The sequence below is a fragment of the Trichomycterus rosablanca genome, chromosome 14 (genome assembly GCF_030014385.1).
Source record: "Trichomycterus rosablanca isolate fTriRos1 chromosome 14, fTriRos1.hap1, whole genome shotgun sequence".
Lineage (NCBI taxonomy): Eukaryota > Metazoa > Chordata > Actinopteri > Siluriformes > Trichomycteridae > Trichomycterus > Trichomycterus rosablanca.
The window spans coordinates 29662109-29688000 of record NC_086001.1 but is presented as its reverse complement, the minus strand read 5'-3'; the positions used below and the strand labels follow the sequence as shown (position 1 = coordinate 29688000).

General features: G+C 38.6%; 1 protein-coding gene and 1 long non-coding RNA gene across 7 annotated transcripts; one reads left to right on the top strand and one right to left on the bottom strand.

The window, feature by feature from the left end:
- Nucleotides 1-1099: 1099 nt before the first annotated feature.
- Nucleotides 1100-12283, bottom strand: LOC134326473 (uncharacterized). 2 transcript variants are annotated; one of them, XR_010014511.1, is made up of 4 exons: nucleotides 12197-12283; nucleotides 11083-11745; nucleotides 5663-5762; nucleotides 1100-2179 (listed from the first exon to the last, which is right to left on the bottom strand). It is a non-coding gene; the product is annotated as an uncharacterized LOC134326473 (long non-coding RNA). The 2 variants fall into 2 exon arrangements; XR_010014510.1 differs by lacking the exons at nucleotides 1100-2179; nucleotides 5663-5762 and having other exon boundaries at nucleotides 10601-11745.
- LOC134326471 (uncharacterized) lies at nucleotides 9974-24326 on the top strand. 5 transcript variants are annotated; one of them, XM_063008651.1, is made up of 11 exons: nucleotides 9974-10007; nucleotides 12185-12379; nucleotides 15035-15122; nucleotides 15200-15366; nucleotides 16487-16555; nucleotides 16695-16751; nucleotides 16892-16954; nucleotides 17072-17128; nucleotides 17231-17454; nucleotides 21912-22074; nucleotides 24041-24326. In XM_063008651.1, exons 2-11 carry the CDS (start codon nucleotides 12187-12189, stop codon nucleotides 24151-24153), a joined length of 1194 nt encoding a protein of 397 aa, XP_062864721.1. In that variant the 5' UTR covers nucleotides 9974-10007; nucleotides 12185-12186; the 3' UTR covers nucleotides 24154-24326. The 5 variants fall into 5 exon arrangements, with proteins under 5 accessions (XP_062864721.1, XP_062864720.1, XP_062864719.1 ...); XM_063008650.1 differs by lacking the exon at nucleotides 9974-10007 and having other exon boundaries at nucleotides 12142-12379; nucleotides 17102-17128; XM_063008649.1 differs by lacking the exon at nucleotides 9974-10007 and having other exon boundaries at nucleotides 12142-12379; nucleotides 17234-17454.
- The last annotated feature ends 1566 nt before the right edge of the window (nucleotides 24327-25892 follow it).

Here is a 25892-nt window from a genome sequence, read left to right as displayed (position 1 = left end):
TGCCCTGCGACCCAGTTTCCGGAGGGAGGGAATCATGCTCTGCTTCAGTATTTCACAGTACATATTGGAGTTCATGTGTCCCTCAATGAAATGTAACTCCCCAACACCTGCTGCACTCATGCAGCCCCAGACCATGGCATTCCCACCACCATGCTTGACTGTAGGCATGACACACTTATCTTTGTACTCCTCACCTGATTGCCACCACACATGCTTGAGACCATCTGAACCAAACAAATTAATCTTGGTCTCATCAGACCATAGGACATGGTTGCAGTAATCCATGTCCTTTGTTGACATGTCTTCAGCAAACTGTTTGAGGGCTTTCTTGTGTAGAGACTTCAGAAGAAGCTTCCTTCTGGGGTGACAGCCATGCAGACCAATTTGATGTAGTGTGCGGCGTATGGTCTGAGCACTGACAGGCTGACCCCCCACCTTTTCAATCTCTGCAGCAATGCTGACAGCACTCCTGCGCCTATCTTTCAAAGACAGCAGTTGGATGTGACGCTGAGCACGTGAACTCAGCTTCTTTGGACGACCAACGCGAGGTCTGTTCTGAATGGACCCTGCTCTTTTAAAATGCTGGATGATCTTGGCCACTGTGCTGCAGCTCAGTTTCAGGGTGTTGGCAATCTTCTTGTAGCCTTGGCCATCTTCATGTAGCGCAACAATTCGTCTTTTAAGATCCTCAGAGGGTTCTTTGCCATGAGGTGCCATGTTGGAACTTTCAGTGACCAGTATGAGAGAGTGTGAGAGCTGTACTACTAAATTGAACACACCTGCTCCCTATGCACACCTGGGACCTAGTAACACTAACAAGTCACATGACATTTTGGAGGGAAAATGACAAGCAGTGCTCAATTTGGACATTTAGGGGTGTAGTCTCTTAGGGGTGTACTCACTTTTGTTGCTGGTGGTTTAGACATTAATGGCTGTATATTGAGGGAAGAATAAATTTACACTGTTATATAAGCTGCACACAGACTACTTTTCATTGTGTCAAAGTGTCATTTTGTCAGTGTTGTCCCATGAAAAGATATACTTAAATATCTGCAGAAATGTGAGGGGTGTACTCACTTTTGTGATACACTGTACATAGATGGGCCTAAAACAGAACCTTGTGGAACACCAAACTTAACCTTACTGTGCATAGAATATTCACCATTTACATCTACAAACTGATAACGGTCACTCAAATAGGCTGTTCCCTAAACTCCAACAATATTTTCTAGCCTATAAAGGAGATCAATGGTGTCAAAAGCTGCACTTAAGTCAAGCAGTACAAGCAGGGAGACACAACCCTGATCAGAGGCCAGTAACAGGTCATTCACAACTTTAACCAGCGCTGTCTCTGTGCTATGATGAGGCCTAAACCCTGACTGACAAATGTTATTTCTATGCAGGTATGAACATAGCTGCTGTGCTACAACCTTTTCTAGGATTTTGGAGATGAAGGGGAGGGTTGATATCGGTCTGTAATTAGACAACTGGCAGGGGTCTAGGTTAGGTTTTTTGCCAGAGGTTTGATAACTGCTTTAAATGATTTAGGGACATAGCCAGTACTAAGAGATGAATTGATCTTTTTTAAAAGAGTTGTATCTGTTTTAGGAAAGTTGTGGGTACGGGATCTAGTATACATGTTGTCGATTTTGATCAAGAAATTAGTGAAATTAACTTGGTCTCACGGAGAGGGTTAAAAGACTCTAAACGCTGATCTGATGTAACTATACTGACATCTAGTTGGTTTGTCATCAGATTGCTCAGGTTTAGATTAATAGTATTAATTTTGTGCCATATGTTTTCAACTTCATCACTGAAAAAATTCATAAAGTTGTCGCTGCTAAATACTGATGGTGTGGATGCTTCTGTAGTGGTGGTCTTCCTAGTTAGTTTTGCTACAGTATTAAATGTAGGATTAGTTTTGTTTTCTTCTAGCGAGGAGAAATATTTTGCTCTAGCAGCACTAAGAGCTTTTCTATAATTTAGGAGACTCTCCTAAGTTTGACTCTGTTCTAAGACAGTCATTCTGCTGTTCACTCAAGGGGAGGCTGCTACAGGAAGCCAGGGAAGGGTACACAGCAGGGAAGTGATGTGTTTGAACTTTTGAAGGTTGAAGACAACTTAAGCTGCTGCTCCATAAGATGATGTCCGTTGTACATGCTGAGATTCGAGCCAAAACCTGTGTCAAAAGGAAGAAAAGAAAGAATAAGTTGAGTGTTGTTAAGCAAAACAATGGTAGACAAAGCCAAGTGAAGAAAACATCACCAAATTAGGTTATGACGAACACTGCCATATTGTTATTGCTGTACTGTCCTGCTGCAGTGGCATCAGATCTGTTTTTTTTTTTTACAAAATATATACACAACAAATGAGTGTTTCAGCTAAAATAGCTCAATAGATCAAGTTACAGAAGACAGTATATTTGCTGTACACGTTACATAATAACCAAACATTAAGTGGTTTAGTTCCTTAAACATCACATGTACTGCATGCAGCACCTCAGATTGATCTTTCAGGCAGTCCTTTACGCCAAACTTGTTTTTAGTAGGGTTGAACTAATAGAAAAACTAAAATTAGGGCAATAATCTTTGAAAAGCAATACAGCAGTGTATTCTGATAGTCAGTCAGACATTTTCTCATCTGCTTAGTCCGTCAGAGTGGTGGTTTGTCCGGAGCCCTCCCGGAATCACTCAGCACAAAGCAGGAATACATATACCACATACCACACACACACACACCGAGGGGCAATTACGTGTATCCAATAAGCCTACCCTTTGTGTTTTTCAGGAGCAGGGAGGGAACCAGAGCACCTGGCGAAAACCCACACAGACACAGGGAGAAGCTCCAAACTCCTCACAGACAGATGCTGAAGCGAGACTCGCCTGTATAGTTTTTCAATTCTAGCAATATCTTTAAGTCATATATTTGACACATAAAAAATTAAGTCTGGTAATACCTATAAACTGTGATTGCCTGTCATTATTTTCACATTTGTTTAATTCTGTTTTGTGAAAATAATAAATATTAAAATATAAAATATCACTCCAACGGGTCACATTTTTTACCCCAGTGGTGGAGCATGGAGTGATGCACATTCAAACGGTAAAATATTTAAAGCATAAGACTGAATATCTGTGCATTAACACATCTTAGTGAATTATCCCATACTAAATTAGTCAATTTAGGGAACATTAACAAATAAGGCTAGTATACTGAATAAAGTATGCAACACATTAACCACAAACAGCCTATTTATTATGCTGTAGGCATTGTGATTCTCTTGACTATCACCTTATGTTGCAACTCGTCTGATTTTAAATTAATAACAAAGGAAAAAGAAAAAGTTAGTGAGACTGAAAATACAAGGCGAGTTAAACGTCTTAAACAATTGATCATAATAGGCTTTATGGGAAGCTCATGCTCAGTACAAAAATATTGTACTACCGTATAAAAGTAAAATGTAAAAAATAAAAAAGTTACTCTTTTACTATATTAAATGTAAGTTATACTTAAGCAATCTTGATGGTGTATATTAATAACCTACTGTAGGAGCACTGGGTGCTGCATGGTGAAGGAGCAGTGATGCCACAGTGATGCTACAGACTGCCAAGTGGACCATGGCTAGATTAAAATTCAACATTTGCTGTGGCTGCAATTTCATTCAAGGTCAACACCCATTCCATTTCAAGTTATGTCAATCCATTTACCTTCAGTTTTAGAAAACCAAAAACCTCTGTGAACACACCAGGCCCAGTTCTAACACCCTGCATCCATCTTTGCAGGGCTCTTATTCTTGGTAGAGGAACCCTGCACTACCTGCAGGGTCTTGTAACCTGTTGGACCAGCAGCAAAGTGATTGATCTATTTCGTCCCTTTTGTGTTTAGTCTGACTAATGCCTCAATTTAGTCATTTTGAAAAAGTGGTCTTTAAATGATTTGCCCCCAATTCACTTTGTTTGAGAGCAGCATTATTGTTCTTTATTATTTTAGTGCTGCTTTTGCTTTTTTTCTTGTCTACAGGGTGGGCCATTTATATGGATACACCTAAATAAAATGGGAATGGTTGGTGATATTAACTTCCTGTTTGTGGCACATTAGTATATGGGAGGGGGAAAACTTTTCAAGATGGGTGGTGACCATGGCGGCCATTTTGAAGTCGGCCATTTTGGATCCAACTTTAGTTTTTTCAATGGGAAGAGGGTCATGTGACACATCAAACTTATTGAGAATTTCACAAGAAAAACAATGGTGTGCTTGGTTTTAACTTTATTCTATCATGAGTTATTTACAAGCTTCTCTTTGTTTACAGCCATTGACATGTCGCAGAGGTTAACACGCAGATAGAAATTGTGTTGATGTCTGGTGAACGCAGTACCCGGGTCATTGCAGCAGATTTTAATGAAAGACACCCTACGAGACCACCCATCTCCCATGCTACAGTTAGCAAGTTTCGTGAAACTGGTTCAGTGTTGGATTTGCCAAAATGTGGACGCATGAAAACTGTCACTAATGAGGAAACATCAGTGGCTGTCCTAGCTTCATTCAGCAAGAGCCCACAGCGTAGCACTCGCCGCATGTCACTGGAAAGTGGCATCAGTCGAACATCCCTTCAGCGGATATTAGCTACTCACAAATGGCACCCTTACAAACTCCAGCTGCTGCAGCATCTCAACGATGATGACCCAGATCGGCGCACTGAATTTGCAGAATGGGCAAAACAAAAATTGGAACAGGACCCTCAGTTTACACAGAACATTTTGTTCAGTGATGAGGCAAACTTTTATGTGAATGGTGAAGTTAACAAACAAAACCACCGCTATTGGTCTGACACTAACCCACATTGGATAGATCCCTCCAAGACTGTTGGAACACAAAAATTGATGGTATGGTGTGGTATATGGGGTACAAAGATAGTGGGGCCATTCTTCATCAATGGAAACCTCAAGGCCACTGGATATTTGAAATTGCTACATGATGATGTGTTTCCCTCTTTATGCACTGAAGCTGGCACGTTCCCTGAGTTTTTCCAGCAAGATGGTGCACCACCACATTATGGGTGTCAGGTCCGAGAATTCCTAGATGAACAGTTTCCTGGAAAGTGGATTGGTCTTCTGAAACTACGGATACTGGAAGCCTGTGCTAGCATTTCTTCTGCGGTGTTGCTATCAGTGTGTGAAGAGTGGGAGAAGAGGGTTGCATTGACAATCCAACACAATGGGCAGCACTTTGAACACATTTTATAAGTGGTCAGAAACTTGTAAATAACTCATGAAAGAATAAAGTTACGTTAAAACCAAGCACACCATTGTTTTTCTTGTGAAATTCTCAATAAGTTTGATGTGTCACATGACCCTCTTCCCATTGAAAAAACTAAAGTTGGATCCAAAATGGCCGACTTCAAAATGGCCGCCATGGTCACCACCCATCTTGAAAAGTTTTCCCCCTCCCATATACTAATGTGTCACAAACAGGAAGTTAATATCACCAACCATTCCCATTTTATTTAGGTGTATCCATATAAATGGCCCACCCTGTATATATTTTTTAACAGATCCCAATGACCTTTCCCTATTCCTTACTTTAAATAAATCAAACTTTAAGCTTCCCAGTGCTGTGGTTTTTGTTTGTAAAAAGTGCAAATGCAGTGTTTGAATAGGATTACCTCATTTTTGTTGGTGTAATCTCTGGTAATGTTAAGATGTGTGTCAGTCACTCTGAGCGACAGGAGCATCTCCAGGCAGCACAACAAACCATGGTGGAGACTATATGCAGGACAACGCAGAGGAAAGAGCACAGACAAACTGTTTAAGTTCATGAGACATTCATTTAATGAATTTATGATGAATGGTAAATAAGTGCATAGTAAAAACAAGGACAAGGCACATGTGTGTGTGTGTGTGCACAGATATATAAATGTGTTTTAATGTGTCATGTCCTGTCTAGACATGAGGCGTTTGAATGTTTCCCTTTTAATAGCAGATTTCTGCACCTGCAAGTCAATTTTGGCTTCTTCTCCTTCTGTTGTATTTAAAAGTCAAAGTTTACACTAGTCAGTAAGTTAAGATTACACAGACCCTCAGTTAAATATATCAATAAAAATTAGGATATGACTTCTTTTGACAACCATACCAAGTTTAAGAACATAAAGGTGCACTCACACTAGGCGCTGTTGCCTTGTACAATACCAGAGAATGATTGTACTCCCTTTTCCCCTGTGCACACTGCTATGTTCTGGGCCCGAGCACACTTGTGTCTTCACTATGCAACTGTTTTGTTGGAGAAAGGTATGTTTGCTACGACAGCATATTAGGGCCACTGCTAAATACATGAATAAATACATACATTCATACATGGATAAATGCTCTTTAACCAAGGTAACTCTTTTCTTTAAAAAAATGCATACTGATGTAAACATGTTGATGTGCTATATAAATATTGTTAATCAATGTATTTATTAACTATTGATTAGCAAAACTCACTGTTTTGTCTGAGTCCACATGAATCTATTGACCACCAAGCGTACTGAACTGCCTTCGATGCGTCTCACTCAACACATCTATGCTTGCAGGCTTGTCACGTGTCACTTTGTTCCCTAATTTTGGTTCAACTGCAAATACATATGACCAGTATAAAAGCAAACCAGGACCCAATGTATTTGTTTCGTGTTAAATATAGCGTCATCCCCTGTAGCAAGTAAAAGTTTCTCCTCCTGATCAAATGCAATGAAGCATACCTTGGTCTAGCTGCTCTAAATCCTACATATACACCTAATAGGGACAAAAGTATTTGGACACCTACATATTACACCTACAGGAGAATTCATGACATCCCACTGTGAAGGCTTTCTACAAGATTTGAGTGTGTCTGTGGGAATTATTGTCCATTCATCCATAAGAGCATTTGTGAGGTCAGGAAGTGATGGACAAGAAGACATGGCTCACAATCTCCATTCTCCATTTCCCAGCAAAGGTGTTCGATGGGGTTGTGGTCAGAGCTCTGTGTGGACCGATCACGTTCTTCCAGACCAAACTCACCCAACCATGCCTTTATGAACCTTTCTTTGTACACTGGGACACAGTCATGTACAAACAGAAAAGAGCCTTCTCCAAACAGTTCCCACAAAGTTGAAACCAAATAACTGTCCAAAATGACTTGGTGTAATGAAGCATTAAGAATTCTCATTCCCAGGCCTAGACCAAGCCCTGAAAAACCCCATAACATTATCCCTGCTCCACCAAACTGGGTTGACACTGTGCACTCATTCTCCTGGCATTCACTAGGTGTTTGATTTTATATACCTGTGGCAATGGGACTGAACAAACCCCCTAAATTTAGTGATTAAGAAGTGTGTCCCAATACTTTTGTCCATATAGTGTATAAAATCAAGCACTTAGTGAATGCCCATACAGAGCTCTGACCTCAACCCCCTCAAACACTGCTGGGATAAACTAGAATGAAGATTGTGAGCCAGGTCCTCTCATCCAACATCACTGTCTGATCTCACAGATGCTATATGAACTGATCCATTTCCCACAGACACACTCTTGTAGAAAGCCTTCCCAGAAGAATGGGAGCTGTTATAGCTGCAGAGGGGAACAGACTATATATAAAGGTCTATGGATTTAGAATGGGGTGTTATAAAAGAATACTTTAGTCCATACAGTGTAGCTGATGATATTTACTAGACTGAACACCCTGAGGAGGGCGGCGGGAAAGTGTGAAAGTGACTGCACGCGCTCGCAGTCTCGCGCAGTTTGAGGGTATAAAAAGCCGTTTTTCACCCTCAGTTCGTTATTTCTGGCTTTAAGGAGTTTAGAGGTAAGAAATAAATAAAATAAAACACAAGATATGAAAAATTAATATGTTATAATGGGTGACAAAACAATATAATATACCGGTATATTAATCAGAATAAAATAAATCTTTTTAGATTAACCAGGTTAACTTGAGTTAGCTTTGAGGCTAACACAGATGGATTGTTGTGGTAAATAAAATACCAAACAATATTTTTCATTTTCAGTTTGAGAGGAACAACATTATTAAACGTTTAATATTTCATTAATTCTCGAAATATATAATTCAGAGGAGTCGATTCCTCTACACCGATCGCCAGAGGAGTCGATTCCTCTACGCCGTGCCGTGGTTAACACTGAGTCGACTCAGAGTCGTGATTTATTAGTTGACCATCGAGCACCAACAAAACGGAACACTGTAAATTCTCTTAAGCTCTAAGATGTTCAGTAGTAAAACATTAGGCACAGTTTAAACACACACTTTAAACTAAATGTCCAACGTGTCTGACTCCAACAGGCTAAACAGCTGAGCTGCTCACGTTCAGCACAATATCACTGACATATACTGGACAATTACCATTTAAACAAGAACTTAACACATTACCGACATTTCTTAAAGCTTAATTACGTGCCACTACTGATAACAGAGGAGGACAAATCCACGAGCATCCCCCGTTCTGCTCCCACACGTGGACTAACTGTTTACAGCTCACTGCAGACAACAACCGCCTACTTTCAGAGAAAGATCTGACTGACATCCAGAACCACCAATCACCAAATTACGCCGATCGGACCAGCGAGCTGAGGGCGGGACTAAATTGATGTCCCATATGCAAATTAAATATGTAAATAATATAAAATGTTCGAATATTTTTTTACATTTTAATATATATTGTATTTTGTGATTTAATTAAAAGGGTAAAAAAAATTGAGATGCAATATTGTTATGTGCAGTGCGCTCTGGCCAGGGATTCGCTTACAACTCTGGGTCAGAAGAAGTGATTGACACTTCTGCAAACCAATAGCAGGGACTTGGAGGAAGCCAAAGAGGCGATTAGCCAAGATCACTCCCACTTAGTGAGCTTTGGTGAGGGAGAGCGCGTCAATCAGTAACAGATGCGCTGGAGCTTAGAAAACATGCGCGCCTATATCTGAAGAAGCGCTGTGGAATCCCATCTGGGCAAAACCTCTTACAATAAATCTACGTTTACTTGTTCATCACAGATAAAACAAATCAAATCTTTATGTTTTGTTAGAGACTATTTAAAATGTTTTGGGAACACATTGCACATTCAGAAAATGCTCCAGAATAATTTAATGGATTGGCCCAAGTGAATAAAATAATTATGACTAGTATGTTATCCACAACAGTTAAATACACATTGTCCACCCTAAATATAACAGACACGTCTTTCTTTTTCTCACTTTTTAGGGGGGCTACAGGTCTAACCACACCCACGTCTGCCATCAATCCCATTACAACAAACAAAACTTACAAACTGAAGAAGTTTATTGAAATAGTGTTTTAGGGTCAGTTAGGGTCAAAATAAAAGATATCAAGAAAGACATAATATTTTGTGATTAAGCTCTACTTCAAGATTATCAAAATATTTAATACTAAAGTCATATTTATGATGGTGACCAAAAAATGTAAAGTTTAAAATCGTAATGAGATCAAAGTCATAATTATTTTGAGATTAAAGTTGTAATAGTTATAATATTTAGAGCGTCATTGGACTACCAGAATCCAAATTCTAACCGTAAAAACACATGACCATCTTTAGGGCTGCATTGGGGTTTTCTGATAATATTACTAACACTTTCCTCGGTCAGGTTTGTGATTAAACATCAGTAAATGATGTGTAATTTATTTTAGAATCCAGTTCTTTTGCCGATTCAATACCTGAGCCTTTTAGTAGAATGTTTCCGTGTGCCTCACACACTACCATCAAATGCTGTTGGGTAGTCCACAGTGATTTCACATTCTCAAAATTTTAAGTTTAATCTTAAAATAATTATTTTAATCTTGAAATATTATGACTCTGTTCTTGAAATACTTGAGTTATAACTTAAATAGTGAAGTTCTACAATTATGTTCTACAGTAACGGAGCATGACATAAGTAATACTATAGTTTTTGTTATAATTAATATATTTCTCTTAAAACAGATTTCCAATTCTGTGATTATCCTGTGAAGTTTTTCATCTGCATCCAGTAAGTAACCATTGTCAAGATGGAACAGAAGACTGTTTAAAACATTTATTTTATGTTTCATGTTTGGTCTTTTTAAATTCTCAGTATGGCTTTCACAACACCCTCATATTGGACAATAAGAAGAAAATCCAAAGCCAGAGTTAATGAACAATTAATTTCTGTCTACGTAAATGAACTGGGCTGTGGGAGTCCATATCAAAGGCAGGAACAAAATACTGAGGAAATTGAAGACTGTTTGTCCAATGAGGACAACGAGGAATTTTTTGATGCCTTTGAACTCACAGAAACAGAATCAGACACAGACTCAGATTCAGAAGTCCAAGCCTCTCTGCATAGTAGACTGGCATCATGGGCTGTTGAGCAAAATGTTACACATTCTGCTTTAAACAGTCTCCTAAAGATCCTGGCAGATTACCACCCAAAACTCCCTCATGATGCAAGAACATTGCTTGGAACTGTTCGTTCTACAAAAATGACCTGCAAAGATATTGCTGGGGGACAGTATTACCATTTTGGTGTGCTTGAAGCTATTACACATCTCTTAGAAGAACACAAGCATGTCATAAAAGAAACACACCTTCTGAACCTCCAGGTCAATATTGATGGTTTACCTTTATTCAAGAGTTCCACCACACAGTTTTGGCCAATTCTAGGAATTATTGAAAATCTTCCAAAACATGACCCAGTCATAATAGGTTTGTTTTGTGGCAACCAAAAACCAGGATCCCTGGATGCCTTCCTAGAAGATTTTGTGTCAGACATTTCTAATCTGGAAAAAGGATTTAATTACAAAGGAGATTTCCTGTACTTAAGGCTGTGCACAGTAGTTTGTGATGCTCCGGCATGTGCCTTTGTGAAAAACATAAACGGTCACTCTGGCTATAGTGGCTGTGGGAAATGTACCCAAGAGGGGAAGTATATTGAGAATCGAGTTGTTTTTCCTGAAATTGATGCTTTACTCAGAACAGATGAGTCATTCAGGGCTCAAATAGATGAAGAACATCATCATGGTCCCACACCACTGCAAAGAACATCACTGAAAATGGTAACAGGCTTTCCATTAGACTATATGCACCTTGTGTGCCTTGGTGTTATGCGCAGGCTCCTTTTGTTGTGGCTACGGGGTCCTTTGTCCTGCAGACTGCCTGCCTCTACTGTTGACAACCTTTCAAGCAGACTTCAGCAAATCCGTAAAAATGTTCCCTTGGAATTCTCGCGACAACCAAGGTCTGTAAGAGAGTTAGACAGGTGGAAAGCTACTGAGTTCCGGCAGTTTTTGTTGTACAGTGGGCCTGTTCTTTTAAATAGCACACTCATTACAACAGCATACCAAAACTTTCTTCTACTTTTTGTGGGAGTGTTCATTTTATCCAGCAAACAGCTACTCCGAGACCATCTTGAGTATGCTAATGACATTTTGGTTTTATTTGTGAAGCACTTTCAAGAGCTCTATGGGGAAAAGTTCATGTCTTACAATGTACACAACCTTGTTCACTTGGCACAAGATGTAAAAATACATGGTGCACTCGATAATTTCAGTGCATTTAAACTTGAATCTTTCCTTCACCAGATTAAAAAGCTAATTAGAAAACCTGGCTTCCCACTCAGTCAGGTCATTAGAAGACTGTCAGAGAGGCCCAAAAAACTGAATCGAAATAGGAAAAGAATGGGATTATACAAAGTTCATGCATGTGGTCCACTTCCCAGGTCCATCCAAACAGCCAGTCAGTATCGCGAACTGAGGACACAGAGTTTCTCATTGAGATTAGATGAAGCCAACAGCTTTATTTACATCAACAACAAAGTTGCCAGAGTGAAAAATATTTTCTCCCATGGAAATGAGGTCTACATTGCATACTGCTGTTTTCTCGAACAGGAATCATTCTTCGAATACCCTCTTTCCTCAGCCACACTTGGCATCTACTTAATAGACAAGGTCTCAGGGGCCACTGAATATTGCAAATTTTCAGAAGTTAAACAGAAGGCATTTGTTTTGCCATATAAGATGAAATTTGTATCTTTTCCCCTTCTGCATACCAGTTCATGAGAAATTTGCTACCAGAACCTCCCTTTTCATCCCCACTGAGTTTTTTAAAATTTTCTTCTTCATAATCAAGTTTATTTTTTTTTATAGTTTTCATGACATATGAGTAGCATGATAGATCCCTGTATGATAGGAATGTACCTACTGGTTGAATTTGTGGATGAGGGAACAACAAGCCCGGTGGCAGCAGAGTGGTACCATGAGGGCATATCATGGTGGCCTCCATACACAGACAAAGCCAAACTTCTAAAGAGTATCCGAGGCAGTGAGGTCCCAAATGTGAGCAGAGGATGGACACAGCACCAAGCTCGTATCCTTTACAGCTCAGGTAATCTAAAATGTATAAGAATATTGATTAGATAAACATTATCTATATTATGTACATTATACAGTACAGACCAAAAGTTTGGACACACCCTTCTCATTCAAAGAGTTCATGACTTATTTTCATGACTATGAAAATTGTAGATTCACACTGAAGGCATCAAAACTATGAATTAACACATGTGGAATTATATACTTAACAAAAAAGTGTGAAACAACTGAAAATATGTTTTATATTCTCGGTTCTTCAAAGTAGCCACCTGTTGCTTTGATTACTGCTTCGCACACTCTTGGCATTCTCTTGATGAGCTTTAAGAGGTAGTCACCTGAAATGGTTTTCACTTCTCAGGTGTCCCCTGTCAGGTTTAATAAGTGGGATTTCTTGCCTTATAAATGGGGTTGGGACCATCAGTTGTGTTGTGCAGAAGTCAGGTGGATACACAGCTGATAGTCCTACTGAATAGACTGTTAGAATTTGTATTATGGCAAGAAAAAAAGCAGCTAAGTAAAGAAAAATGAGTGGCCATCATTACTTTAAGAACTGAAGATCAGTCAGTCCGAAAAATTGGGAAAATTTAGAAAGTGTCCCCAAGTGCAGTCGCAAAAACCATCAAGCGCTACAAAGAAACTGGCTTACACGAGGACCGCCCCAGGAAAGGAAGACCAAGAGTCACCTCTGCTGCGGAGGATAAGCTCATACGAGTCACCAGCCTCAGAAATCGCAGGTTAACAGCAGCTCAGATTAGAGACCAGGTAAATGCCACACAGAGTTGTAGCAGCAGACACATCTCTAGAACAACGGTTAAGAGGAGACTGTGTGCATCAGGCCTTCATGGTAAAATAGCTGTTAGGAAACCTCTGCTAAGGACAGGCAACAAGCAGAAGAGACTTGTTTGGGCTAAAGAACACAAGGAATGGACATTAGACCAGTGAAAATCTGTGCTTTGGTCTGATCAGTCCAAATTTGAGATCTTTGGTTCCAACCACCGTGTCTTTGTGCGGCGCAGAAAAGGTGAACGGATGTGCTCTACTGCAAAGCAGTAATCAAAGCAAAAGGTGGCTACTATAATATAAAACATATTTTCAGTTGTTTCACACTTTTGTTAAGTATATAATTCCACATGTGTTAATTCATAGTTTTGATGCCTTCAGTGTGAATCTACCATGTTCATAGTCATGAAAAAAAAGAACAATCTTTGAATGAGAAGGTGTGTCCAAACTTTTGGTCTGTACTGTATGTACAGTCATGTGAAAAAGTAAGTACACCCTCTTTGAATTCTATGGTTTTGTGTATTCAGACATAATAAAAACCATCTATTTCTTATCAGGTCTTAAAATTATATAAATACAGTCTCAGATAAACAATAATGCATAATAAATTACACTCATTCATTCATTTGTATAAAAACACTAGACCAAAATAGAAAAAGCAGTATGTGAAAAAATAAGTACACCCCATGAATGAATAGCATGTAGAATCTCATTTATTAGTAATAAGTTGTAGTAATGGTTTTCTGTATGACTTTATCAGTCTCTAACATCGTTCTGGAGAAATTTTACTCCACTCTTCTTTACAACATTACTTCAGTTCACTAAGGTTTGTGTCCATTCATTTGTAAATGATCTCAACGGCTGTAATCTGTCCAGATCCTGTGACTGTAACACAAACCCCTAATCGTCACCCCTTCACCACCATGATTGACAGTTTGTATGGGGTGTTTGTGCTGATATGCTGTGTTTGTTTTTTGTCAGATGTGCCGTTGTGAATTTTGGCCAAATATCTAAATTTTGGTTTCGTCTGTCCACAGGACATTGTTCCAGAAATCTTGTGGTTTATTTCAGATGCAACTTTGCAAACTTAATCTGTTTTGTCATGTTCATTTTAAAGAGAGAACATTTTCTTTCAGAAACCCTTCCAGCAGGCCAAACTTGTTCAGTCTTTTTGTTTTAGTTGAACAGTCATTAAATTGAACATTTAACATGCTAACCGAAGCCTGTAGAGTCTTAGATGAAGCTCTTGGATGTTTTGCAATTTCTCAGAGCATTGCACAGTCTGATCTCGTGGTGAACTTGCAGGGACGTCTACTACTGGGAAGCTGCCTTGAATGTTTTCCACTTGTAAATGATCTTTCTTACTGTAGAACGATGAACTTCAGATTTGGAAATGGCTTTATAACCCTTCCCAGAATAATCAGCAGGAACAATTCTTTGTCTAAGATCATTGTTGATGTCTTTCCTACTTGGTATTGTGTTTACACACACCTGAATGGTCCAGACCACAAGAAGTGCCAAAACTTCTGATTTTATAGACGTGATCACACTTACTAATCATCAGTTAATCAAGATCATTTGATTAGCAGAACCTGACTGATAAATACCCTCTTAATTCCTTTAGAAACAGTAAGGGTGTACTTATTTTTTCACACACTGCTTTTTGTATTTTGATCTAGTTTTTTATATAAATAATGAGATGGTGTAATTTGTTATGTGTTATTGTCTATCTGAGGTTGTATTTATATAATGGTAAGACCTGATGAAGAACAGATGATTTATATTATGTCCTGATACATAAAAACATAAAATTCAAAGAGGGTGTACTTACTTTTTCCCATGACTGTATATTATGCATTTAATTGTCTGCATGCAAAATATATTACAGATTGTTTGGACAAGGTCGTCCAGAAATGGAGAATATCCTGCGAGACCTCGGATTTAAATTCAGACAATGATTTCCCACGAAAACGAAAGTAATTTTATAACATGTCACACAACATTGTGTAGTACTTCATGAAGATTTCTATTTGATTTTTCTTTTACTTTTTAGACCTAAAAAGCCATTTGAATTTATTGAAAAGTCTCAAGCAAAATGGCATCCCAGCCCTCAAAAACAGAATCTCAAAATGAAAAAGAAAACAGTGCATTCCCTACCACCACCACCAATACCACCACCACCACCTGCTGACCATCGAAATCCTGGAACAAACAGAAGTAGTAAGTTTAGTGTATTTTTCTTCCCCAAAAAAAAAAAAAAAAAAAAAAAAAAAAAGCAGTCCAAGATGTAACACTCTTTGCAACTTGAGCTGGACTAGATGGGTCTAAATGGCTGAAGGCTGAACAGATACATACATGCGCCTGGCATTTTTGTGACATCACCAAAAAAAAAAAAAAAAAAAAAACCACCCTCAGCCTTATTTTGATAAAATAATAATAAAAATACATTTTGAATCTTGTTTATATACTTATACCACCTTATAGGGCCCCTTGAATTTTAGGAAACACAATAGCTCAGAAGACTTAAATCTTTTCATTCCATTGCCTGAATAAAATATAGTTTGAAAGACTGGGAAAAGCCTGGCAAATCTTTAAAACACAACACTGGCTTTAAAGCTTATGATATTTCACATTTCCACAAGTATTACTGGACGTTTATTAGAAATCTCATACTGAAGATTGTTAATATTCACTATAATTAGTTAGATACTGTTAAGAATGTGTTTGTTAAACTGTTTGAGGACTAAGCAGTGCAAAGCTAGTCTATAATAATATAACCAATGCCCAGAGAAAAATAAAATCATTTTTTTTCAGTTCCATCATATTTATAGAAGCTTAGTATTTCAAACATCACGCATAAACGCATATTGAAAAAAGCAGGTTTTTAAAATGGACAGTGTACTTACCAAATTATGATTTTTTAGTGATGTCACAGGATGAGTGCTTCTTCCCAGAATCTAGACAAGGTAAAGTTCATTGAAAATGAAGAAATTAAATATATAAAAACATTACAACACTTTCCAAAAAAGTTGGGATGCTGGGCAACATATAAATAATAACAGAATACAATGATGTGCAAATTATTTACATTGTATTTTTAATTGAAAATAGTACCAAGAAAACATATCAAATGTTGAAACTGAGATATTCTCCTACTAATTAATAAAACATGCTGTGGAAATGACTAGATTTAAGAGAGCTTACAGTATTTTTTTTCCTTTTATCCTGTCCAACTAATAAAAATTCTGAAGTGCAGTTTTAATTTCAGTCCACAATAAAACAAACTTAGAATAACAAATTTAAATTATGAATATAGTACATACCTATTTCTTTTTTTCAGTGATGTCAAAGGCCCAGTCCTATCAGGGAAGAATTCAGGATGCTTGGTTCACTGAACCAACACAGCAGAGTAAAATCACATTTGTCATATATGCTATTCATAGAAACCCCCTGCTTGATAAGTATTTATCAAAACAAATAGAGAAATATACATAACCTTACAAATTCATAAAAAGTTTAATCACCCATGCATAATTATTTGCTTTCAGTGATGTCACAAATCCAATTGCTCAGTCAAGATGGACAGTCCACCATCACAGAACAAAGTAAGGTTTCTCTACAGTCATTAACATTACAATTAACTAAAATGTTTCTTAATAATTTAATAGAAAATTTCACTATAGATCTTCAGCATGTTTAAGAAGACAAACTTAAATCTTACCAAGTGCTTACCTTTCTCCTTAAGTGACAGAAGACAATCAAAGTGTTGGTTTGGAAAGCCACTGTGACATTCTGTCAGCAGGACCAGGTAAGATAACAGCACTGCACAAATTACAGTGACTTTATATTTGTGGTTAACCTCACTTATTATTGTTATACTTAAATACTTATGAGTAGACCAATATACCGTCCTTGGTGTTAATAGCTAACGCACCTAGAGTCCGTCTGCCTACAGGCCGACTAGTGCCGGGTCAATGCACACGTAAGTTTAAGTAAATTCTATTTTATAAAATTCTTAATTGTCTTATTTATTGATCTAATAAAGATGTGTGAATAACCATGATATTATTATGTGATTTCCCAGCAGCAGAGAGGGCCATCTTAGAGATGCTGGGGGAACTGCAGCTCCAGGTCCAGCATCTCACTTCTGTTATTACCCAAAGAGGCCCCTTTTTGGGTAACAGCAGCCTGAAGATGCCACCTGCACCAGCAGATAAAGAGGAAGAAGATGGACTTCCACTGGAAAGCATTCAGGCCTTGAATGACTTTGAAGTCCATCTTCAAAACAAGATCTTCAAGCAAAAATTGGTAATTTACTGTACCTTACACACACACACACACACTATATATATATATTAGGGCTGTCGAAGTTAACGCGATAATAACGCATTAACGCAATCTCAATTTAACGCGATTAAAAAAAATAGTGCCGTTAACGCAAATTCTAGTTCATGTTGAGACTTGACTGGTAGAACCAACGTTTTAATGTCGGACTTGCCACCGTTGTTCATTTGCGGTTTGTTAAAATAATATAACTGAGCGTCGTAGGGATGCACTTGCATAATAAAGAAATAAATACACGGTATATTCACAAGTTGTCGGGAGCAAAACACTTTATTAACTTAATCTGTTACGGCACTGAATACCGGAGTCAAGCACGCTAGTCCATGAACTATGGAAGCCCCAAAAGGGTCAAAACACACTCACTTCGTGTAGAAACGTCCACTTTTCACATTTCACTTAAAAAACCTTGTTTTCTATAACATTTACACAGATTTTATTTAATGCGATTAATCGCGATTAACTATATGAAATTCTGAGATTAATCGCGATTAAAATTTTTAATCGTTTGACAGCCCTAATATATATATATATATATATATATATATATATATATATATATATTGTACATTGCATGTACATTACTTACCGAATATTTTTGTCAACTTGATGGTGATGGTGGACGCTGGCGCATTTGGCTGCCGCTACCGTTACCGTATTTTACCGTATTTTATTGTATTTTTATCGTTTTTCGTTTTCATCTTTTTACACACCTTGTGGATCTATTTCTTTTATGTTACTTTTGATACTTTTATTTGTGCTTTTGATACTTTTTGTTCTTTCTACTCTACATCGCGTCTGCGGCCGGTGGTGAACGGTGGATGAGTTTTCCTGGGATCGGCACGATGTTGAACTATTCCGTTGACCAGCTGAGGAAGTTCAACAACTGCACTACTCCATCGTGTATTTCAGTCATCAAACAGCTTGGACTCCTTCGCCGGCCTCGTTATATTCACAGGGGCTCCCGGAGAAAGCTTGTTTATCTTCGAAACGGTAACGCTATTCCATCCTTCTGGTCAGCCGTGCGCACTGTCGCTCCGCAAACACGTCATCAGAGCGCTGCTGCCTTGCACACCAGTAGCGGTGTAGTCTCCATGACAACGCTGTCCACGGAGTGGGATGGGAAACGCGGAGTGGACTTAGCAAATCTCCGTTCTCTTCCTCGTTCCTCACAGCCAACTACACAACAATACCACTTGAAAATGGCATTGCTTAATGTTCGTTCACTCAACACAAAAAGTACTGTACTCAGTGAATTTATATCTGACAGTGAACTAGACTTTTTCTGTCTCACTGAAACTTGGCATAAACCCTTGGATTATTTTACGTTAAATCAGACCACGCCAATGGGATACTCGTATATTGATGAACCTCGTATGGAAGGGCGAGGTGGTGGTGTTGCTGCAGTCTATAGGGATGATATTAAAATAACCACTTTGTCTTTTCCTGCTGCTCTTTCTTTTGAACACCTGGCTTTCAAGTTGTCAGGGCCTACTCCTCTGGTCACTGCTGTAGTTTATCGTCCGCCAAAGCCAAACGCTTCCTTTCTCTCTGATTTTTCAGATTTTTTAACCCAGCTTAGTGCCCTCTCATCCTCTGTACTGCTTATGGGTGATTTTAACATCCATATTGATGACAACAACTGTAAATTTGCCAGGGAATTTTTGGAATTGTTACAGTGTTTTAATTTCACACAACATATACATTTTCCAACTCATAAAAAAGGTCATACTCTTGACCTTGTCTGCTCTACTGGTGTCCTAGTTCATCAGCCGTCCAGCCATGACCTTACTGTCTCTGATCATTTGACAATCATCATGGACATTGAGGTCACTAGGCCCATCACTAGAGCTAAACGTAAAATATCCTTCAGGAATCTTCAATATATCTCTCCCTCTGCTTTCTCAGATTCTCTTGTTAAAAAGATGTCTGTCTGTCCTGTACTGTCTAGTAATTCATCTGACCTTGTCGATTACTATAATGACATACTCGCCTCATGTCTTGATGAGCTGGCTCCTTTGAGAACCAAATTTGTTTCATTTAGTCATTCTGCACCATGGTACACAATTGAGCTTCACCAAATGAAATCCCGTAAACGCCAGCTTGAAAGACTTTATAAGAAAACCGGTCTAACAGTACATTATCAGATTTATTCTGATTATCTTCAACATTACAAAGACGCTCTTACGGCAGCCCGATCCACTTACTATTCCGAACTCATACATGCTGGATCAACAAATCCTAAGACTCTCTTTTCCACAATAAATAAACTTCTCAAACCAGTTGACAATACTACCAATTCCTTTACAGTTGACAAGTGTAACTCTTACCTCTCATTTTTTCAAACAAAAGTTGAGAATATCCACAATTTTCTGACAGTTTCCCCTGTCATCTCTGTTTCTCCGCCTATCTCACCTCAATTTATTACCCAGCCTCTGTCTCAGTTCTCACCTGTGTCTCATTTGGACCTATCTGAGATCTTAACAGGGATGCGAAGCTCCACTTGTGTTTTGGATCCTGCTCCATCAAAACTTGTTAAGGGTTGTTTTCCAGTTATCTCATCACTTATCACAGAGATAATCAATTCCTCTCTTAGTTCTGGCTCAGTCCCTCAATCACTCAAATTGGCTGCTGTTACTCCCATACTTAAAAAACCTGGACTTGACTCTAACATTATGAGTAACTTTCGGCCCATTTCCAATCTTCCATTTCTGTCGAAAATACTGGAACGTGTTGTTGCCTCACAGCTCAAAGATCACCTAAATTCCAATAATCTATTTGAATCATTTCAGTCTGGTTTCCGCCCCCAGCACAGCACTGAGTCAGCCCTCCTCAAAGTCACAAATGACCTTCTTCTTTCCTCAGACTCTGGACAAATTAATATTCTCGTCCTCCTTGATCTTACTGCAGCTTTTGACACCATTAATCACTCCATTCTTCTGTCCCGCCTTGAATCCTCTGTCAACATCACTGGTACTGCCCTTTTGTGGTTAAGGTCATATCTCGTAAACAGACAACAGTTTGTTAATATCAACAATTGTAGTTCTGCCATTGCTCCACTGTCCCAAGGCGTTCCCCAAGGCTCAGTGTTAGGTCCCCTTTTGTTTATTCTTTATATGCTCCCCCTTGGTGACATCATACGTCGGCATGGTTTACATTTCCACTGCTATGCTGATGATATTCAGCTTTACATCTCCTCCAAATCCATTAATACTGAACTTCACTCCACTCTGACAAATTGCATCACTGAAATGAAATTGTGGATGAAAGCTAATTTCCTCAAATTAAACTGTGAAAAATCAGATATGATCATCGTAGGTCCTACAACCCTGGCAAAAACCACAAAAAATTTTCAAATTACCATTGATAATGACACTTTGTCTCCGTCTTCTAACATCCGAAATCTTGGTGTAATTTTTGATAGCAACCTCTCTTTTGACCGCCATGTAAATCACATCACCAAAACTGCTTTCTTTCATCTAAAAAACATAGCACGTCTACGTCCATCACTCTCCTTTTCTGCCGCCGAAACCTTGATTCATGCTTTTATTACATCCAGAATTGATTATTGCAATAGCATCCTTTATGGTACATCTAACAAAATCCTAAAAAAACTTCAGTATATCCAGAATTCAGCTGCTCGCCTCCTTACTCATACTCGCTCCCGTGATCATATTACACCTGTTCTACAAAAACTTCATTGGCTTCCCGTTGCTCAACGCATTCAATTCAAAATTCTTCTATTCACTCACAAAGCTCTCCATAATCAGGCCCCATCCTACCTCACCGACCTGCTCCATCAGCACATTCCCTCCCGTAGCCTTCGCTCTTCTGAGGCTAACCTACTGTCCATACCCTCTAGGACCAAGCACCGGACCTGGGGTGACAGGGCCTTTTCCATAGCTGCTCCATCTTTATGGAATGCTCTCCCCAAACACCTACGAGATTGTCCTGACCTGTCCAAATTCAAGTCACTTCTCAAAACTCATCTATTCAGAGTGGCATTTAACTTGTAACAACACGAAATAAATGCTTTTATTTTTGCTATTCTTTTTAATAGTTTTTATACTTAGATCACGACAGAAATGTGAAGTCCTAGATCCTAAAACTTGTAAAGTTTTCAGTTTCCTGATTGCATGTAAATCTGTCCTGTTTCTGTCTAATTTTAAGAAATTGTTCTATATTTGTTGTTCTCTCTCATAATTTAGCTAATTTTTAATGAACTGTCTTATGCTGCTCTCTTTGTTTTTATCTTAATTATTCTTGATGTTGATGTACTATTTTGATTTTGTACTATGATTTGATTTGTATGGTGTATGTACGTATTTGTTTTGATTATTTGTCTTATGTAAAGCGTCTTTGAGTATCTTGAAAAGCGCTATATAAATAAAATGTATTATTATTATTATTATTATTAACTTCAGGTGTCAAAACTGTCACTGGTTGGGGAACAAACACTTAAAAAAACAGTGTGGCGGATTTGTGGTGGCAAAGTGTTTGCTCCTCAACTAGCTGTGCAGTTGAACTGGTGTGGCAGAGGAGAGAAAACGGCCATCAAAAACACACACCTGAAAGACACAATTGTCTGTAAGTATAAACATTTTTGTCAACAATTTTTAGTTCTGTATATTGACTTAAGATATCTTGTTTGTGCACCTTCTAGTCCACTAGACCATAATCAGTAGTCATTTTCTAACCACAGGATCATTGCTGGATGGATATTTTTGTGATCTTCCATTGATTAACAGAGTACAGTAGTCTTTATATGGTGTATAGGCTGTAGTCTTTAATCCTAGATGAATGCCTTACCATTCTCATGTGGAATTGTTTAATATGCCAAAAATTCATAGCTCTATCAAAAGATGACAAGCTATTGCAGTCTAATGGCATTAACCCTCCTGTTGTCCTCGGGTCAAAATGACCCGCCACTGTGTTAAAACCCCCCCAAAAATCCACTAAATGCTATTTTTTTACCTTGAAATTGTATGACTTTTCCTAGATTGGCCCCAACAATAGAAAAAGTGAAATGTTGCTTTTATTCACATTTCCATGTAAGCTGTACAAAAAAAGGTACAAAGGTGGTCTTCGGGTCAAAATGACCCGTGAGGCAAATAGAGTTGAAATCAAGGTCACAGAGTTATTTACAACCCACAGAATGTTACAATGTTTTAGTTGTGTCTCAGATCAATCAGTAGCAGAAGTAATCAGGTGGTGTTCTCGCAGACTTCAGAAGACCACCTGTTTATTTCCAGAGGTTATAAAGGTGCTGCAGATAACAGGACCCAGAATTCTGTCTGTACTGAAGCCATGAGTGTGCGTTATAGCGTTGAAGAGGCTGTAGAGCTGATTTTCTCAGATGTCCAGCAAGACAACTCTGATTCAGAAGAGGAAGTGGAGCATGTATCCGAAGAAGAAGATGGGGAGGAATACAACCCAGAGCATGATGAATCATCTTCAGAAGAAGAAGAAAACCCTGAAGCTAAAAGAGAGACTTTCCTTTCAAAAAATGGCAAAATAACATGGTCCTCAGCAGCATATGACCAACACGGCAGGCATGCAGAACAAAACGTTGTGCTTGATGTGACAGAGGGACTGAGGGGTCACAATGTGACATGTGACAATTTCTTCACCTCTTATGAACTCGGACTGCAGCTCCTGAAGAGGAAGATCACCATGGTTGGTGCAGTTCGAAAGAACAAGCCTGAGCTCCCACCTGCACTGCTTGCGTCAAAGGAGAGAAAGGTCTTCTCCTCAAAGTTTGCCTTCACGCCCACCACCACTCCAGTTTCCTACCTCCCAAAGAAAAACAAGAATGTAGTTCTTCTGAGCACACTGCACGCAGATGGTGACATTAGCGATCGTGAGGACAGGAAGTCAATCATCATCCTAGACTACAACCGCAACAAAGGAGGTGTGGACAACCTAGATAAGGTGATTGGAACAGATAGCTGCAGAAGAATGACTGCCCGCTGGCCCCTGGGCAGTCCACAACATCATTGATGTTTCCTGCTACAATGCCTTTGTGATTTGGAGAGAGATCAACCCGACCTGGATGTCTCGTAAGCAGAACAAGAGGAGGGTGTTCCTGGAGCAGCTAGGAAAGGCACTTGTAACTCCACTCATTGAAAGAAGGAAGCATGTCCCCCACACAGAAGCCTCAGCAGCAGTTGTGAAAGCTATTCAGAGTGCAGGAGCCCCTGATCATCCAGCTACCACAGCCACTTCCCCAGCTAGGGCAAGTAAGAGGAAGAGATGTCAGTTCTGCCCTCAAAAGAAGGACTGTAAAACACATACTGTGTGCTGCAGGTGTAAGAAATATTTCAAGTGCACAGCCTTGTGCCCTCCATGTGCTAATTAGTTGAATGGGTTGTTATATTTCATATTTTTGTATTGTACATTGTCTTAAATTGTTCACTGGAGAAAAAAAAAAGAAACTGAGTCATTGGGATGAATACAATTTCATTTAATACAGCGAGACTATTTATTCTATTACTCATGTCTAATGTTACAGCTACATATACCTACTCTTTTTGTAATCCGATTTTTTTTTCAGTATCAGCAATGAGAAACCCGCTGCTCCCCACTCCAAATGAGGCTGAAGCTGAGAAGATCATTAAAGAGTGGCTTCGCCTTTCCAGTGACAGGCTCAGAAAAAGGCAGCGATAGTTTTTACATTTATTTTATGTTTTATATATATATAATAGTTTATGTATATATAAATACTTGTAAATATGTTCTGTTTTTTTAAAGTTAAGGCTAAGTTAGTAGTATGTAAGTTATTATATATTTATATGTGTATGTTAAAATAAGAAACATTTTATATCAAATGTTTTACATAATTTTGCAATTTTTAAAAATGTTTAATTCCTAATAAAAGTTTATTGTTAAACCTTTCATAATTTGAACTCAGTTTTGCTAAAAGACAAAACACAAAATAAAAATAAAACATTAAAACAAGACATCGCGGAGACATCGGATGAAAGTCGTAGAAGGGGAAGCTGGACGTAGGTATGCCGGAAAATACGTCGCGGATACACCGGATCAGCGTCGTTTTAAGGGCGCTTTTTCATCAAAGCTACGTAGTGCCAATATGCAAACGACATAAATACTATGTAACGCCAACCATTCTAAGTAGGGAGCAGCGACGTATTTGTGCTGTCTGGGTAATTATCACTGCACCATCTACACTAAACATGTTACTGTACCTCTAAACCATGTATTACGGTACCCAAAGCGTTAAAGAGGGTAAAACTGCTGTTTACAGTTTAATAAACATTATTTACCGCGTTCTGATGCACAAAATCCACTCAGTTCAAGAAGATCATCGACTCTGTTATTAATGAAATACATTTCAGACATTTTTACTGGAGGAATTTGATGTGATCGGATCTCAAACTCATGTGAAGTGTCTGTTCGGTTGTTAATACCACTTTTTGAAGAGCAATAAAATAAACAAAACAAATTGTTATCAGGTGCCACCCCGACATCCATAAAGAACACTTACTCTAGTACTAATCTTGTGGTTTTGAGATCATTTTACTGTAGGAATTCAAAAGAACTTTTTGCTGCCTGGTGCCACAGTAGCTTCAGTTTATAACAATAACAACAGCCCATTACAACAGTCTAAAGCAGGGGTGCACAACATACGGCCCGCGGGCCAGATCCGGCCCGGCAAAACTCTCGATCCGGCCCGCCAAATAAAGTGCTGATGCATTTTTAAATAAATGATGCTGTCACTTTAAATTCACCGGGTAATTCCATGAAATTGCGACTGAAAAGTAAATGATGTAAATACAAGTTACCTCAGCGGTACCGTGTGTTTGTCCAAACCAAGTACGAGTAAAAAAAGTAAAGTGGATCTCGAGCAGAGGAAATTTAACTCTGAATGGACATACAGGTATTTTCTCATGTCTGCTGTGCTTGCGACCACATTAATCAGCTGGTGTCAGAAAGATGCTGCAGTATCTCCCACTGACCAACACATTTCTTCTAACTACCTGATTTGATATAACTGTATTTAGTGCTGGGCGATTTTCACGATTAATTCGAATGAACGTTTTCACATGATGTTAGAAATGTGACAATCGCGATTGTTTACATACTTTATATTTTAATTAAAATACCAACATGTCATGAAGCAGAAACTGACCAGACGCTCGCGGAATATAAATCAGGGAAAGTTTAATATCAAAAGGGCAAAAACAGTGTACAAAATCCAAAACCAGAGGATAAACAGACAGGCAGGAAACGGAAGACAGCAAGGATTATACACGGTAATGGTTAGATTTAGAAATAAGGACACAAACACAATCGGCAAAACTTCACAACGAGACTCAAACAGAAGAGTTTAAATAAGATTCATGGAACCGAACACAGCTGAACTGAATCAAAACTCCGGAGACGGT